Genomic DNA, 18412 nt, shown 5'->3' on the forward strand with positions numbered 1-18412 from the left:
ATGCATTCCTGGAAAAATATAAACTACCAAAATTGAACCAGGAAGAAATAGACAACCTGAATAAACCGATATCTAATAACGAGATTGAATCAGTGATCAAAACCTCCCAAAAAACAAGAGCCCAGGACCTGACGGATTCCCTGGGGAATTCTACCAAACCTTCAAAGAAGAAATAACACCTATTCTCCTGAAGCTGTTTCAAAAAATTGAAGCAGAAGGAAAACTTCCAGACTCTTTCTATGAAGCCAGCATTACCCTGATCCCCAATCCAGGCAAGGACCATACCAAAAAGGAGAATTTCAGACCAATATCACTGATGAATATGGATGCCAACATTCTCAACAAGATCCTAGCCAACAGGAATCAACAGCACATTAAAAAGATTATCCACCATGATCAGGTGGGATTCATCCCTGGGCTACAAGGATGGTTCAACATTCGCAAATCAATCAATGTGATACAACAAATTAATATGAGAAGAGAGAAGAACCACATGGTCCTCTCAATTGATGCAGGAAAAGCATTTGACAAAATCCAACATCCGTTCCTGATTAAAACGCTTCAAAGTATAGGGATAGAGGGAACATTCCTTAACCTCATCAAATATATCTATGAAAGACCCACAGCAAATATCATCCTCAATGGGAAAAAGCTTGCAGCCTTCCCATTGAGATCAGGAACAAGACAAGGATACCCACTTTCACCACTCTTGTTCAACATAGTATTAGAAGTCCTAGCAACAGCAATCAGACAACAGAGAGAAATAAAAGGTATCCAAATTGGTAATGAAGAAGTCAAACTCTCTCTCTTCGCAGATGACATGATTCTTTATATGGAAAACCCAGAAGACTCCACCCCCAAACTACTAGAACTCATACAGCAATTCAGCAACGTGGCAGGATACAAAATCAATGTGCAGAAATCAGTGGCTTTCTTATACACTAACAATGAAAATACAGAAAGTGAAATTAGAGAATCGATTCCATTTAATATAGCACCAAGAACCATAAGATACCTTGGAATAAACCTAACTAAAGAGGTAAAGGATCTCTACTTGAGGAACTGTAGAACACTCATGAAAGAAATTGAAGAAGACACAAACAGATGGAAGACCATTCCATGCTCTTGGATCGGAAGAATAAACATTGTTAAAATGTCTATACTGCCTAGAGCAATCTATACTTTTAATGCCATTCTGATCAAAATACCACCGGCATTCTTCAAAGAGCTGGAGCAAATATTCCTAAAATTTGTATGGAATCAGAAGAGACCCCGAATCGCTAAGGAAATGTTGAAAAACAAAAATAAAGCTGGTGGCATCACCTTACCTGATTTCAAACTTTATTACAAAGCTGTGATCACCAAGAGAGCATGGTACTGGCATTAAAACAGACAGATAGACCTGTGGAACAGAGTAGAGAGCCCAGATATGGACCCTCAACTCTATGGTCAATTAATCTTTGACAAAACAGGAAAAAATATACAGTGGAAAAAAGACAGTCTCTTCAATAAATGGTGCTGGGAAAACTGGACAAGTATATGTAGAAGAATGAAACTCGACAATTCTCTTACACCGTACACAAAGATCAACTCAAAATGGATAAAAGACCTCAATGTGAGACAGGAATCCATCAGAATCTTAGAGGAGAACATAGGCAGTAATCTCTTCGATATCAGCCACAGCAACTTCTTTCAAGATACGTCTCCAAAGGCAAAGGAAACAAAAGCGAAAATAAACTTCTGGGACTTCATCAAAATCAAAAGCTTCTGCACAGCAAAGGAAACAGTCAAAAAAACAAAGAGGCAACCCACATAATGGGAGAAGATATTTGCAAATGACAGTACAGACAAAAGGTTGATATCCAGGATCTATAATGAACTCCTCAAACTCAACCCACACAAAACAGGCTAACACATCAAAAAATGGGCAGAAGATATGAACAGACACTTCTCCAATCAAGACATACAAATGGCTATCAGACACATGAAAAAATGCTCATCATCATTAGCCCTCAGGGAGATTCAAATTAAAACCACATTGAGATATCACCTTACACCAGTTAGAATGGCCAAAATTCACAAAACGGGAAACAACATGTGTTGGAGAGGATGTGGAGAAAGGGGAACCCTCTTACACTGTTGGTGGGAATGCAGGGTGGTGCAGCCTCTTTGGAGAACAGTGTGGATATTCCTTAAGAAATTAAAAATAGAGCCTCCCTATGATCCTGCAATTGCACTCCTGGGTATTTACCCCAAAGACACAGATGTCATGAAAAGAAGGGCCATCTGTACCCCAATGTTTATAGCACCAATGGCCACAGTCGCCAAACTGTGGAAAGAACCAAGATGCCCTTCAACGGATGAATGGATAAGGAAGATGTGGTCCATACATACTATGGAGTATTATGCCTCCATCAGAAAGGATGAATACCCAACTTTTGTAGCAACGTGGACGGGACTGGAAGAGATTATGCTGAGTGAAATAAGTCAAGCAGAGGCAGTGAATTATCATATGGTTTCACTTATTTGTGGAGCATAACAAATAGCATGGAGGACAAAGGGCGTTAGAGAGGAGTAGGGAATTTGGGTAAATTGGAAGGGGAGGTGAACCATGAGAGACTATGGACTCTGAAAAACAGTATGAGGGGTTTGAAGTGGCGGGGGGTGGGAGATTGGGGTACCAGGTGGTGGATATTATAGAGGGCACGGCTTGCATGGAGCACTGGGTGTGGTGAAAAAATAATGAATAATATTTTTCTGAAAATAAATAAATTGGAAAAAAAATATTCTAATGGAGAACAAAAAAAATAATGAATACTGTTTTTTTAAAAATAAATAAAGGGGAAAATAAATAAATAAATAAAATTAAAATAAAAAAATAATAATGATACTGTTATGCTGAAAATAAATAAATAAAAATAATAAAAAGGAAAAGAACCATATGAAACTCTCAACAGATGAAGTAAAAGCTTTGTCAAAATTCAGCAGCCATTCTTTTTTTTTTTTTTTTTTTTTTTTTTTTTTTTTCCCAATTTATTTATTTTCAGAAAAACAGTATTCATTATTTTTTCACCACACCCAGTGCTCCATGCAAGCTGTGCCCTCTATAATACCCACCACCTGGTACCCCAACCTCCCACCCCCCCGCCACTTCAAACCCCTCAGACTGTTTTTCAGAGTCCATAGTCTCTCATGGTTCACCTCCCCTTCCAATTTACCCAAATTCCCTACTACTCTCTAACGCCCCTTGTCCTCCATGCTATTGGTTATGCTCCACAAATGAGTGAAACCATATGATAATTGACTCTCTCTGCTTGACTGATTTCACTCAGCATAATCTCTTCCAGTCCCGTCCATGTTGCTACAAAAGTTGGATATTCGTCCTTTCTGATGGAGGCATAATACTCCATAGTGTATATGGACCACATCTTCCTTATCCATTCATCCGTTGAAGGGCATCTTGGTTCTTTCCATAGTTTGGCGACTGTGGCCATTGCTGCTATAAACATTGGGGTACAGATGGCCCTTCTTTTCACGACATCTGTATCTTTGGGGTAAATACCCAGGAGTGCAATTGCAGGGTCGTAGGGAAGCTCTATTTTTAATTTCTTGAGGAATCTCCACACTGTTCTCCAAAGAGGCTGCACCAACTTGCATTCCCACCAACAGTGTAAGAGGGTTCCCCTTTCTCCACATCCTCTCCAACACATGTTGTTTCCTGTTTTGTTAATTTTGGCCATTCTAACTGGTGTAAGGTGATATCTCAATGTGGTTTTAATTTGAATCTCCCTGAGGGCTAATGATGATGAGCATTTTTTCATGTGTCTGATAGCCATTTGTATTTCTTGATTGGAGAAGTGTCTGTTCATATCTTCTGCCCATTTTTTGATGTGTTTGTCTGTTTCGTGTGGGTTGAGTTTGAGGAGTTCATTATAGATCCTGGATATCAACCTTTTGTCTGTACTGTCATTTGCAAATATCTTCTCCCATTCCGTGGGTTGCCTCTTTGTTTTTTTGACTGTTTCCTTTGCTGTGCAGAAGCTTTTGATTTTGATGAAGTCCCAGAAGTCTATTTTCGCTTTTGTTTCCTTTGCCTTTGGAGACGTATCTTGAAAGAAGTTGCTGTGGCTGATATCGAAGAGATTACTGCCTATGTTCTCCTCTAAGATTCTGATAGATTCCTGTCTCACGTTGAGGTCTTTTATCCATTTTGAGTTGATCTTTGTGTACGGTGTAAGAGAATGGTCGAGTTTCATTCTTCTACATATAGCTGTCCAGTTTTCCCAGCACCATTTATTGAAGAGACTGTCTTTTTTCCACTGTATATTTTTTCCTGTTTTGTCGAAGATTAATTGACCATAGAGTTGAGGGTCCATATCAGGGCTCTCTACTCTGTTCCACTGGTCTATGTGTCTGTTTTTATGCCAGTACCATGCTGTCTTGGTGATCACAGCTTTGTAATAAAGCTTGAAATCAGGTAAGGTGATGCCGCCAGCTTTATTTTTGTTTTTCAACGTTTCCTTAGCGATTCGGGGTCTCTTCTGATTCCATACAAATTTTTGGATTATTTGCTCCAGCTCTTTGAAGAATGCCGGTGGAATTTTGATCGGAATGGCATTAAAAGTATAGATTGCTCTAGGCAGTATAGACATTTTAACAATGTTTATTCTTCCGATCCAAGAGCATGGAATGGTCTTCCATCTTTTTGTGTCTTCTTCAATTTCTTTCATGAGTGTTCTATAGTTCCTCAAGTATAGATCCTTTACCTCTTTAGTTAGGTTTATTCCCAGGTATCTTATGGTTCTTGGTGCTATAGTAAATGGAATCGATTCTCTAATTTCCCTTTCTGTATTTTCCTTGTTAGTGTATAAGAAAGCCACTGATTTCTGCACATTGACTTTGTATCCTGCCACGTTGCTGAATTGCTGTATGAGTTCTAGTAGTTTGGGGGTGGAGTCTTTTGGGTTTTCCATATAAAGAATCATGTCATCTGCGAAGAGAGAGAGTTTGACTTCTTCATTACCAATTTGGATACCTTTTATTTCTCTCTGTTGTCTGATTGCTGTTGCTAGGACTTCTAATACTATGTTGAACAAGAGTGGTGAAAGTGGGCATCCTTGTCTTGTTCCTGATCTCAACGGGAAGGCTGCAAGCTTTTTCCCATTGAGGATGATATTTGCTGTGGGTCTTTCATAGATAGATTTGATGAGGTTCAGGAATGTTCCCTCTATCCCTATACTTTGAAGCGTTTTAATCAGGAACGGATGTTGGATTTTGTCAAATGCTTTTTCTGCATCAATTGAGAGGACCATGTGGTTCTTCTCTCTTCTCATATTAATTTGTTGTATCACATTGATTGATTTACGAATGTTGAACCATCCTTGTAGCCCAGGGATGAATCCCACCTGATCATGGTGGATAATCTTTTTAATGTGTTGTTGGATCCTGTTGGCTAGGATCTTGTTGAGAATCTTAGCATCCATATTCATCAGTGATATTGGTCTGAAATTCTCCTTTTTGGTATGGTCCTTGCCTGGTTTGGGGATCAGGGTAATGCTGGCTTCATAGAAAGAGTCTGGAAGTTTTCCTTCTGCTTCAATTTTTTGAAACAGCTTCAGGAGAATAGGTGTTATTTCTTCTTGGAAGGTTTGGTAGAATTCCCCAGGGAATCCGTCAGGTTCAGCAGCCATTCTTGATAAAAACCTTTAAGAAAGTAGGGTTATAAGAAAAATACCACAATATTGTGAATGTCATATATGATAATCCACAGTTCATATCATCTTCAATGGGGAAAAACCTCAATCTTTTCCCCAAAGTCAGTACCATGACAGGGATTTCCACTCTCACCATGTTGTTCATCATAATACTGGAAGTCCTCATCTCAGCAATCAGATAACAAGAACAGCAGTAACAACAAAGGCATCCAAATTGGTATGGAAGAAGTCAAACTTTAGCTTATTACAGAAGGCATGATACTCTATGTAGAAAATCCAAAACACTTCACCAAAAACTTAGTAGAACCAACACATGAAACCAGGAAATTTATAGGATATGAAGTTAACATAAAAAAAAAAAGAATTGTTGCGGGGCACCTGGATGGCTCAGTGAGTTAAACCTCTGCCTTCAGCTTAGGTCATGATCTCAGGGGCCTGGGACCGAGCCCCACATCAGGCTCTCTGCTCAGCAGGGAGCCTGCTTCCTCCTCTCTCTCTGCCTGCCTCTCTGCCTACTTATGATCACTCTCCTCTCTGTCAAGTGAATAAATAAAATCTTTTAAAAATTGTTGCATTTATATACACCAATAATGAAGCAGCACAAAGATAAATTAAGGAATCAACATTATTTATAGTTACACCAAAAAAATACATAAGCAAATAAGATACCTTGGAGTAAACGTAACCATAAAGTTGAAAGAACTATTCTTTGAAAACTATAAAACATGAATGAAAGAAATTAAAGATGGCAAAAAAAAGTGAAACAACATTCCATGTTCATGAATTGGAAGAAAAAACATTGTTAAACTGTCTATAAAACCCAAACTAAAAACACACTTAATGCAATCCCTATCAAAATATGACCAGCACAGTTCACTGAGCTAGAACAAACCATCCTAAAATTTTTTATGGAAACACAAAAGCCCCAAATAGTCAAAGCAACCTTGAAAAAGAAAACCAAAGCTGTAGGCATCACGGTTTCAGACTTCAAGTGATATTACAAAGTTGTAGTGATCAAAACAGCATGTTACTGGCAAAAAAAAAATGATTCATTGATCACTGGAATGGACGGAACCCACAACTATATGATCAATTAGTTCTAGCAAAGCAGAAAAGAATATGTAATGGGGAAAAAGAGAGTGTCTTTAAAAAATGATGTTTGGGGGCACCTGGGTGGCTCTGTGGGTTAAAGCCTCTGCTTTCGGCTCAGGTCATGGTCCCGGGGTCCTGGGATCGAGCCCCGCATCAGGTAGAGCTCAGCAGGGAGCTTGCTTCCCTTCCTCTCTCTGCCTGCCTCTCTGCCTACTTGTGATCTATCTGTCAAATAAATAAATAAAATCTTTAAAAAAATGATGTTGGGACAACTGTACAGAATGTACAAATGAATGAATATGAACTACTTTTTTATATCATACACAAAAATATAATAAAAATAGATAGAAGACTTAGAAGACTTAAATGTGATACATGAAACTATAAATATCCAAAAGGAGAACACAGGTTATTATCTCCTTGACTGGCTATAGCAATTTATTTCTAAATGTGTCTTCAGAGACAAGAAAAACAAAAGCATCAATAATTGAGACTTTATCAAAATAAAAAGTTTCTACACATCAAACAAAATAATCAACAAATCTAAAAGACTTGGAATGGAGTGGAAGAAGATATTTTCAAATGATATAACAGTTAAAGGGCTAGTATCTACAATATATATTGAAAATATAAAACTCAACACCCAAAACAAATAACCCAAGTAAAAATGGGCAGAGAACATGAAAGGATATTTTCCCAAAGAAATACTCTCAACATCACTCAATATCAAGGAAATACAAGTAAAAATGCTATGAGATATCGCCTCACATGTATCAGAATGGCTAAAATTAACAACACAAGGAACAAGTGATATTGGGAAGGATTTGGAGAAATGGGAACCCTCTTGACATGCTGCAAATGTATGTCTTGAATGCAATAAATCTTGAAGTCTTGAAATCAATATGTCTTGAAAATATTTTGAATGCAAACTGATGTATCCACCCTGGAAAAGAACATGGAGTTTCCTCAGAAAGTTAAAAATAGACCTACTGTCTAAAAAATATTTTGTAATATGGAAAAGGCTAAGGCCACATATAACCTGGTATCTATTTCACAGATAAGATTTTATTGATGATGTTGAAATTTGAGATTTCTGTTAATATTGGTTAAGATTTCCAATTAATAATAAGAAAATATTTTAAACAGACATGAGAAGAGACGCAGAACAGTGCAACATAGATACCTATTTACTTTTGTTGTTGTTGTTGTTGTTGTGAGGGCTCTTAATTGCATTCTTCTTCAAGGTCCCAGAAGAAATTTATCAATAGCAAAGCTCATCAACTCCCATAATGGGGATAGTGAGATGAGGGTGATGTCACTATACTGCTTATCTTTATACTGTGGCCACAGTCTATTACTCAGATGGATAAGACCCCCAGCATCATCTGATGTTGAGTTCAATCATATAGAAAGGACTGCAGGAGCAAAAGGGTAATTATTGTTTTTTACTTGTTCTCCTTTGATATATGCTACTAATTCTTGACCTTATTTCTTCAATTTTTCCCTATCATCTATTTTTATGAATAAAAACAAATAAGCTTTTTAAATTCAAGTATAATTAACCAGTGAAACATTAGTTTCAGTTGTACAATATATTTGACAATTCCATACATTTCTCAGTGCACATCAAGAAAATGTACTCTTAATCACCTTTTTATGATTCAATCTTTCATGTAACAATAACTTACTGCAATATATTGGGAAATGGGTTGTTATTTGCATTATGTATGGACAAAAGAACACATATTCCTCCTATATTATTGGATGATGTGTTTCTTTTCTTAAGTTTGAAATTTTACAAAAGAAATGAGTATGATTTTTCTTTAGGTGGGAATTATTTCTAATAGAAAGGTAAAACAAATGTCTCAATAACATTTAAGTTTCTTAGAATAAACTGACAGTGAGTGGTTTACCCAAATTGTAGACTTTGGAGAGAAGATAGTGTTCTAGAGAGCTAAGACAGCTTTATGAGCTGTGGGTCCCAACATCTGAATTGAAACACAAGTCATCTCCCAGGTAAATTATGTAATGCTAGGCAAATCACCTGAGAATCTGAATTATTTAATTTATAAAAAGAGAAAACAAGATGAGTAAGATAACTATCAGGGAAGATAAGAATGGTAAAGCAATAGAACAAAATCTGCTGTCAACTTCAAACAAAGATTTGATGTTATCATGCCACCACTATTAATAAGTCACAGAATCAAGTAATGTATTGCTCTGTTTATATTAAACTCAAGAAACTGAATACAGGAAAATAAGAATGAACAGTGAGGTCAATTACCTGACATGGTACAAATAGCATCCCGTTGTCTACCTGGTTTGCCAGGTGGACTGTTCAGTGTGGCTTGATCACAGTCATTCTCATTTACCAATTGCAATAAAGATTTACTTCATTTTGACCACAGTATTGATTCAGAAAGCTAGTATATTTTCCTCTTACTGGGCTGTCTTAATTTTTCACAGAGGTCAGCTTTCATCTACCAGTAGATGTGGAATTTGACAGATATTTTTTAATGCAATGTGTATCAGATTTGTTTGATATTTATATTAAGGTATCAAATTAATTTTCAGTGTTTTCTACTGCTTTAGCACTCATAACTGGAGAATCTTAATAAGTTGAATCTTGTAATTAGTCTTTGGAATCACTATAAGAGTATAAAATGTTTTGAAAGGTAGAGATTATTATTGAAATATACCTGAATCATAACGATTTCTAAACTCTTCCTAGACAGAAGAGCCAATATTTCTTTTTATGTTGGTAAGGACCTTTGAAATTTAACATTTCAGAAACTTAAAAGTTGCTAATCTTTATCATTCATTAGAGAAAATATAAAAGCTGTTACTACTGATTCTTATCAGAAAGTACAGATGTATTTTATTTTTACTATGCCTTATTTTTAAATTTTTAAATAATTTTTTCAGTGTCCCAAGATTCATTAAATTGTAAGCAGACCCTCTTCTACTGTGCTTTCTTATTCTGAGTCATTTTTAAACTTTACTTTAAGTTCACACACACACACACACACACACACACACACACACAACTAATTTTGCCTGCGTAGATGGACTCTGACCTCCTTCAGTGTAACAATTTCGATTTTATGTTATTTGTTTTTAGCACTTAACACTGATGTAGGCTTTGAGTAGCCAGACACAAGAAGGGGAATTGAATTGGAGACAGAAACAATTCAGTGTTGCTCAGTTATTTTCTCTGCATTTCAGTTCCCTGAAAAACTGGTTGCCACAGACAATAAAGTAGATGATGCTTGTGAAAACTGAAGATTTGTCCTATAAATGACAATGATCTTCTAAATGACAGCTCTCCCTCCTTAAATCTAGAATGAGTGGTAGGATCTTTGTGTAAATGAAGCTGGAGAAGCTATATTAGAAAAAAAAGGTAAGATTCCCTTAAAGATCTGTTTAAACAGAATATACATATAGACCACAGAAACTATCAAATCTAAATCCTTATGTGTATGAAAAGATACTAAAACTGGCAAACAGGAGTAATTCATCTTATATCATAAAACAAAAATGTTAACAGCTATCTCTTACACGGAATCTGTACAATAATTATTATAGATCTTAACTCTTTAGCAATATATGTACTTACTCATCTGTAACTTTAATTATTTTACACAATTTAATCCTGAACATACTGAGATCTAACTTTACTCTCCACTTATTATGCAAAGTGGACAAAAAATTGGTGGATAGAGGATAAGCTGGGCCCAGAGTCATAGTCCAGATTCAAAGTATGGGTTCCTAAACTGATGTCCCTAGGATATCTAAGAGACTGGATATTAGTGAGGAACTCATCTGTTACTGTGGATGCATGGCTTACTTACTCCACATAAACACAGAGCATCACAAAGGAGATTTTAAGTTCTGGTATGGTTATTCCCCAAATTATGTCTGTTACTTTATAAACCTTTCATATATGGACTATATCTCTAACAGTTTTTAAGATCCAGTTGGATCCTTACACCAGGGAAGTTGATTAAAATATATATATTATATAATATATATAATATATAATAAATATATAAATAAATATATTACATATTTATATATAAATATATAAATAAAACATAAATAAAAGGTATATATATACCTCTAGAAATAAGGGGTTTTATTCTTTTTTTAGAGATTTACTTTTTGTGTTTTCAAAGGGCAGTGATTGTGGAATATTCTATATATTCTATATTCATTGATAAACAACACTATAATCAGGAATTCTCAAAACCCTGAACTGTGGAGATCTTTTATAAGTTACCTATATCCCTTTTTAATTTAAATTCAATTAGTCAACATATAGTACATCATCAGTTTCAGATGTTTAATAATTTATCAGTTGCATATAATACCCAGTTATCATCACATCACATGCCCTCAATAAGGTCCATAACCCAATTACTCCATCCCCCATCCACCATGCCTCCAGCAACCCTCAGTTTGTTTCTAATACTTGTTTTTCATGCTTTGTCTCTCTCCCTCTCTAGTGAGTTCCCATTCACTTATCCCTCCCTTTCCCTATGATCCTCTGTGCTGTTTCTTACATTGCTCATATGAGTGAAACCATATGATAATCTGTCTTTCTCTGATTGACTTATTTGCTCAGCATAATATCCTCTAGTTCCATCTATGTCAATGAAAATGGTAAGTATTCATCCTTTCTGGTGTGTGACTAATATTTCACTGTATATATGAAAAACATATACTTTATCCATTCATTTGTTGATGTACATCTCAGCTCTTTCTACTTTTTAGCTATTATGGGCATTGCTGCTATGAACATTGGGGTACATGTGCCCTTTATACATTTGTATATTTGGGGTAAATACATAGTAGTGCAATAGAGTAGCCCTATTTTTAACTTTTTAAAGAACCTCCACACTGTTCTCCAGAGTGGCTGTACCAAGTTGGATTCCCACCAACAAGTTGAAATGATTCCTCTTTCTCTGCTTCCTCCCCAACATCTGTGTTTCTCGAGTTATTAATTTTAGCCATCCTGACTGGTGTGAGGTGGTATCTATTGTGATTTTCATTTGGATTTCCCTGATGGCTTGTGATGTGTAGCATTTTTTTTCATGTGTCTATTGGCCATTTGTTTGTCTTCTTTGAAGAAATGTCTTTCATGCATTTTTCCCATTTCTTGACTCTATTATAGTTTTTGGTTGTTGAGTTTGAGAAGTTCTTTATAGATCTTGGAAATTAGCCTTTTATATGACATGTTATTGGCAAATATCTTCTCCCATTCCATTGGATGCCTTTTAGTTTTCTTTGTGATGCAGAAGTTTTTATCTTGATGAAGTCCCAAAAAATGAAGTTCCTCTTTTTTTATTTCCCAGAACCATTTATTGAATATTGCTTTTCTCCTTAATCTCTGAAATTTTCAAGCTTAACTATTATATTTCAGGGTATTGATCTATTTTTATTTATTTTAGGGGGTGTTCTTTCTACTTTTTGAAAATAAATGCCCGTTTCCCTCCCCAGATTAAGAAATTTCTCAACTATGATTTGCTCAAGTACACCTTCTGTCTTTCTCTCTCTTTCTTCTTTCCCTGAGACTCCAATAATTCCAATATTGTTTCATTTTATGGAATCAGTGATATCTCAAATTCTCCTCCCCTGTCCATTATTTGCTGCTTGGGGCTTTTGTTCCCTAAGTTTTTTGTGCCTCTTTAGAGGATGAAAGTAAAAACAGTCAGGCTTATCTCCAGTCCTGGAACTGAAAGATGGCAGCACCCCCTTCCTTCCCAGTAAATCCTCAGCGATAAGCAGTCTTCACTTTTCTGTGTGCCACAGATTTCTGTGGTGCATGCCTGCATCAGTCCTCCTGGGGGAAGGTGGAAGGTCACCATGTTTCTGTCCTTTTTTAGGCCCCCATATGGAGAGCAGTCATTCAATTGTGCCTCAGTTTGTGGTTTAGAGCAAATGGATATGAGGACCCCCTTCCCAGGCTCACTGACTGTAGACTATTTCTTGCTCAAATGCTTGGGAACTCTGCTGACTCAGGAACTCTTATTCTTTCTGTAACCCTGGGTTTCCTGAAACCACACCCTCCCACCAGGGAAGAAGCCCCCAGGATTCTTCCCTGCTTTGCCACATGAACATCTTTCAGGCAGGGATGTCTCTTACTAGAGCAGACCTCTAAAAGTTCGGATTTTGCACTCAGGCTATATCACTTTCTGGTAGCTGGCTTATGGAAGATCCCTCTCCCCACCGTTTGTCATCCAACTATCCCATCAAATTCACTTCTCCATACCTCCTAACTTACAAAAGTGGTCTTTTTACTATTTGTAAAATCCAACAATTATTTTCTTAAACCTCTATGGTTGAAATTATAGGTGTTCAGAATGGTTGGAAACTTATCTAGCTAAATTCAAGGGACCAGATGAAATGAGATCCTCTAATCTTCTGCCATCTTGCTTCCCTCCCCTACCAATATCCTTTTAAAAATGTTTTTATTTGAATATACTCGACATACAGTGTTCCATCAGTTTTATATTTACAACATAGTGATTCACAAGGTTATTATGTGCTCACAACAAGTGTACTGACCATCTTTCAGGAGACATTATCAGAGTGATGGAGAGTGGGTCAAAATGGGTGAAGGTGAGAAGGAGACACAGGCCCCCGATTATGGAATGGTAAGGCACAGGAATATAGTCAATATTTTAATAGCAAAGCAATGAAATAGATGGTAGCTGTATTTATGATGAACATAGCATAGTGGATATGAACTTGTTAATGAAACATTGTAAACTATACTCAAATTTAAAGAAATGATAAAATTAAAATAAAGGAAAAAAAGAACAAAATATATGATTTAATGGGCTATATTCCTTACGCTGAGCCTTTTATTCTTGTCACTTATTTATTCCATAACTGGAAGACAGTATCTCACATTCTTCTTCACCCATTTTGTCACTACTCCATCACTTTCTTCTCTAGCAACCATCAGTTTCTTCTCTGTATTTACACATATGGTTAGCTTTTTGCTTATTCATTCATTTCTGTTTTTACACTCCACACACAGAATTTAGTTTATGTGGCATTTATCTTTCTCAGTCTGACTAACTTCACTTGATATAATACCATGTGGGCCCATCCATGCTGTTACAAAGGGCAAAATGTTATGGATTTTATGGCTGCATAATAGTCCATTGTCTGCATGGAATATACAAACACACACATACATACCACTCCTTCCTTATACATTCATCTATCAATGGACAGTGAGATTCCATATGGAAAGATTGTTTCCATATCTTAACTACTGTGAATAAGAATAACATAAGAATAGGGATGCATATGTAAATATATGAATGAATGAAATCTTGCCATTTGCATTGTCATGGATGGAGCTAGAGAATATAATGTTATGCAAAATAAATTAATCAGAGAAAAACAAAAGTCAGATGATCTCACTTATATGTGGAATAAACAAAACAAAAAAGTAAAGGGGGGAAAGAGAGAGATAAAGTAAAGGGGGGAAAAGAGAGAGGGAAAAAGAGAGAGAATAAACTGATGGTTACCAAAGGGAAGTGGGAAGGGGATGGATTAAATGGGGATTAAGGAATGCAAATATTGTGGTATGCACCAAGTGTTGTATGGAAGTGTTGAATCACTATATTGTGCACCTGAAACCAATATTACATAGTATGTGGCACCTGATAAAATTACACTGTATATAAACTAACTGAAATTTAAATAAAAATGTTTTAAAAATCAAATGAAAATCTGATAAAAATTAAAGTAAACATATATGTCCATATATTAGTGTTTTTGCTTTATTTGGGGGAAATGGTTATGCATTATATGGACATATATGTCCATATAAGGCATGAATATTTTTAAAGATGTATTTTTCTTTTTTTGTTTTTGTTTTTGTTTTTACAGAGAGAGAAAGATAACAGGGGACAGGGCAAAGGGAGAGGGAGAAAGAGAATCTCAAGAAGTCTCCATGCTTGGTGTTGAGCCTAGTGGAGCAAGGCTCAAACTGTGACCATGAGATCAAAACTTGGTCAAAAGTTGGGGACTTAACCATCTATGCCACTCAGGTTCCCCTAAGGTACTGATATTATTGATTTGTGAATTCCTAAATTTCTATTAAATTTGTTCAATTATAGGTAATTTATACTCCTACCATTTACAAGTCCTCGGAATTTCCCTTTATTAGTACCCTGGGTTCCTGTGTGTAAACATGCACACTGACACACACACAAGCTCACTTAAATTTTATTTCAGGTTGTCAGATGCCATGAGTGATCTATTAACTCCACAGTTCTTCTTGGTAATTCAGGTAAAATCCAATGGAGAATACCACTTGGGTGGCCAACCATACTGGACAACTAGATTTTGATCTAGTTGGACTCTTCAGTCAATCCAACCACCCAGCTCTTCTTTGTGTGGTCATTTTTGTGGTTTTCCTAATGGCCTTGTCTGGAAATACCATCCTGATCCTTCTGATACACTGCGATGTTCACCTGCATAACCCCATGTATTTTTTTATCACCCAGTTGTCTCTCATGGATGTGATGTACATTTCTGTCACTGTGCCCAAGATGCTCATGGACCAGGTCACAGGAGTGAATAAGATCTCAGCCCCTGAATGCGGGATGCAGATGTTTCTTTATTTGACACTAGTAGGTTCAGAATTTTTTCTTCTAGCTGCCATGGCCTATGACCGCTATGTGGCCATCTGCCATCCACTCCGTTATCCTATCCTCATGAACCATAGGGTGTGTCTCCTCTTGGTGTCTTCCTCCTGGTTTCTGGGATCTGTGGATGGATTTATGCTCACACCCGTCACCATGACCTTCCCCTTCTGTAGTTCCCGGGAAATCCATCATTTCTTCTGTGAGGTCCCTGCTGTAATGAAGCTTTCCTGCTCAGACACTTCCCTCTATGAGACCCTCATGTACCTGTGCTGTGTTCTCATGCTCCTCGTCCCTGTGACAATCATTTCAAGCTCCTATTCTTTCATCCTCTTCACCATCCACAGGATGAACTCAGCAGAGGGACGGAAGAAGGCCTTTGCCACTTGTTCTTCCCACATGATGGTGGTCATCCTCTTCTATGGTGCTGCTGTCTATACCTACATGCTTCCCACCTCCTATCACACCCCTGAGAAGGACATGATTGTATCTGTCTTTTACACTATACTCACTCCTGTTCTAAATCCTTTAATTTATAGTCTTAGGAATAAGGATGTCACAAGGGCTCTTAAAAAAATGTTGAATGTGGGATATGTCTTACAGGAAAGTATGAAGTAGGAAATGTTTGTACTGTTTCTTTTCCTTCATGCTACAAATTAGAACTTTAGGATCCTATGCCAATGTTATTCTTCAGATTCTCGTACCATATGTCAACACCTATTCATCCCTTTCAGAGGAATTGTTCCCTTATATTGGAAACCTCTTCATTTTTACATTTCTGTATTCAAAATATTTGTACAATTGTATTGTACGCATGTTATATTTTTTCTGAAATTTATAACTGCACTGTGATTCTGTGGGAAAATACTCATATTTGTAGGAAATACATACCAAGATATTTAGAAACAAGGGTCATAAGTTGTACACCTGATAAGAGACAGGTGGAGAGAGAAGTGATAAATCACATAGGGTGTAATGCTAATACATGAATCTAAGCAAAAGGTATATTAATTTTTATTGTACCATTATTAATATTCATACTAATTTTACTATTCATACTAATTTTATATAAATTCAAAATTACTTGGGAATAAAATATAAATTATCAAACTTTTGGATATTTTAAAAATTTGTCCTTGCTGCATGGTGTCATTTTAAGTGAAAAATCTTGGAAATCATGCAAAAATTAACAGGGCTGATCATTACTGCTGCAATCCAGTTGTTGTCCTGTGTTTAATTAGGTCGATTTTGTTCCTTGGGTTTCAAAACTGAAGACATCCAGTGGCAGTTATCTCTCTTAAATCATTAGTACATTGTGGTAGAAAGTACTGTGGGAAAATATTAACCCCAAGAAGTCAGGTTTAGGGAAACATTCCAGCATAAAGTAATATCAGAGCTGAGATTTGAAGTATGTCATTTATACAAACAAGCAGAGGAAGACCATCAAACAACCAATCCTTCATTTATTCAAAAAGCACATATTATGCTATAATAAAAAATAAATAATAGCAAACTGAATTTAACATATAAATAACAAATGTCTACTATCCCTAAAGAATTTTGTCTATAGGTGTAGTTTGTGCAAATAGTTGTAGTAAAATACATAAATTATTTTGAGGCTCCTGTAGAAAAGGCACAGCTCATAAGGACATACCTGTTCTACCTATGACATGTGAATTCAGCCAAACAAAGAAGCTGAAAGGAGACCCTCAATCTCAGTGTTGAATGGTGACCAGATGCTACCTTCATATGAGTACAGGAGGCTGGGAGCAGGGCTCTTGCTCAAGGAGCAATGACATGATGCAACAATAAAGGAGCACTATGAGCAAAGTTCAGGTGATTGACCAAGCAGGAGTGAAATGCCCCAACAGCACCTCCTTCCTGATTCATCTTATACCTTCATTTCTTGCCCTTTCATGACCAAGATATTTACAAATGATAACAAAATGACCAGATCTGGATTGCAGAAAAGTTAAATCAGTGGGAATCTATTGGAGAAGAGCAACAATTGGTTGAAAACCAGAAGAGTAGAAGATGAGCTGAGTAGTGTTGATCTAACTGGAATGGTCCTTTCCAAGTGGAATTATGGGCTTTTGAGGTGTAAGCTGGGCCTTGTTGAATATATTCCATAAAACCACAAATTTGGTTGCATGTTTACCCGTTTCCAATTAGCTGTGACAAGTTGTGAATTAACAGGTGGTTTCAAAAGGGGTTATTCCACACCCCCCTTTCTTTTTTACACACTTGATCCTTTCATGACTAGAAAATAAGGATCTTGCAGTATTTTGGGAAAGAGCTTTGGAAAATTAGCTTAAAATATTGTTGTTGCAGTCAAATGAAGTATATAAGATATGGACACTCTTTAACTTCCAAAATATTTGAGTCGTGTATATATCACCCCTCAATTTGTGATTGACATACACATTTTTAAAATTTAATTTTATTTTTTCAATGTTCCAAAGATTCATTGTTTATGCACCACACTCAGTGCTCCATACAATACGTGCCCTCCTTAATACCCACCATCAGGCCTTTCCAACCACCCCCCTCTCCAAAACCCTCAGTTTGTTTCTAAGAGTACACATACATTTTTTTATTCCATTTGAAACACTGTAGGCATGGGAAACAAAATGGAGCAAAACAAAACAAAATGTTTTATAGATCCATATTTTTTCAAAGATGAATTTTTTACTCTATCTCAAGAAAAAAATGAGATAAAAATGTTTTAGAATAAAAAATTATTTAAGTAAAGTGCTCAAAACACAATTTTCCATAACTTATACTAATAAAGATTTATGTGAACTCTTCAGCAGGAAAATCTTAGTCAACTTACATTTATTATATTATATACAGTACATGATACTCAGAATTACTAGACATAGAGGGAATTTTGGTGCTCCAAATTTTTTTGTGTCTAGAGTGTAAAACTGGAAGAGTTTC

The 18412-nt window shown here is 36.3% G+C and overlaps 1 protein-coding gene across 1 annotated transcript; it reads left to right on the forward strand.

The window, feature by feature from the left end:
• Positions 1-15127: 15127 nt before the first annotated feature.
• On the forward strand, positions 15128-16090 carry LOC122900642 (olfactory receptor 2T29). The gene has a single exon (XM_044239443.1). The coding sequence runs from the start codon at positions 15128-15130 to the stop codon at positions 16088-16090; it is 963 nt and encodes a 320-aa protein (XP_044095378.1).
• The last annotated feature ends 2322 nt before the right edge of the window (positions 16091-18412 follow it).

Source organism: Neovison vison, chromosome 1 (genome assembly GCF_020171115.1).
Source record: "Neovison vison isolate M4711 chromosome 1, ASM_NN_V1, whole genome shotgun sequence".
Taxonomy (NCBI): Eukaryota; Metazoa; Chordata; class Mammalia; order Carnivora; family Mustelidae; genus Neogale; species Neogale vison.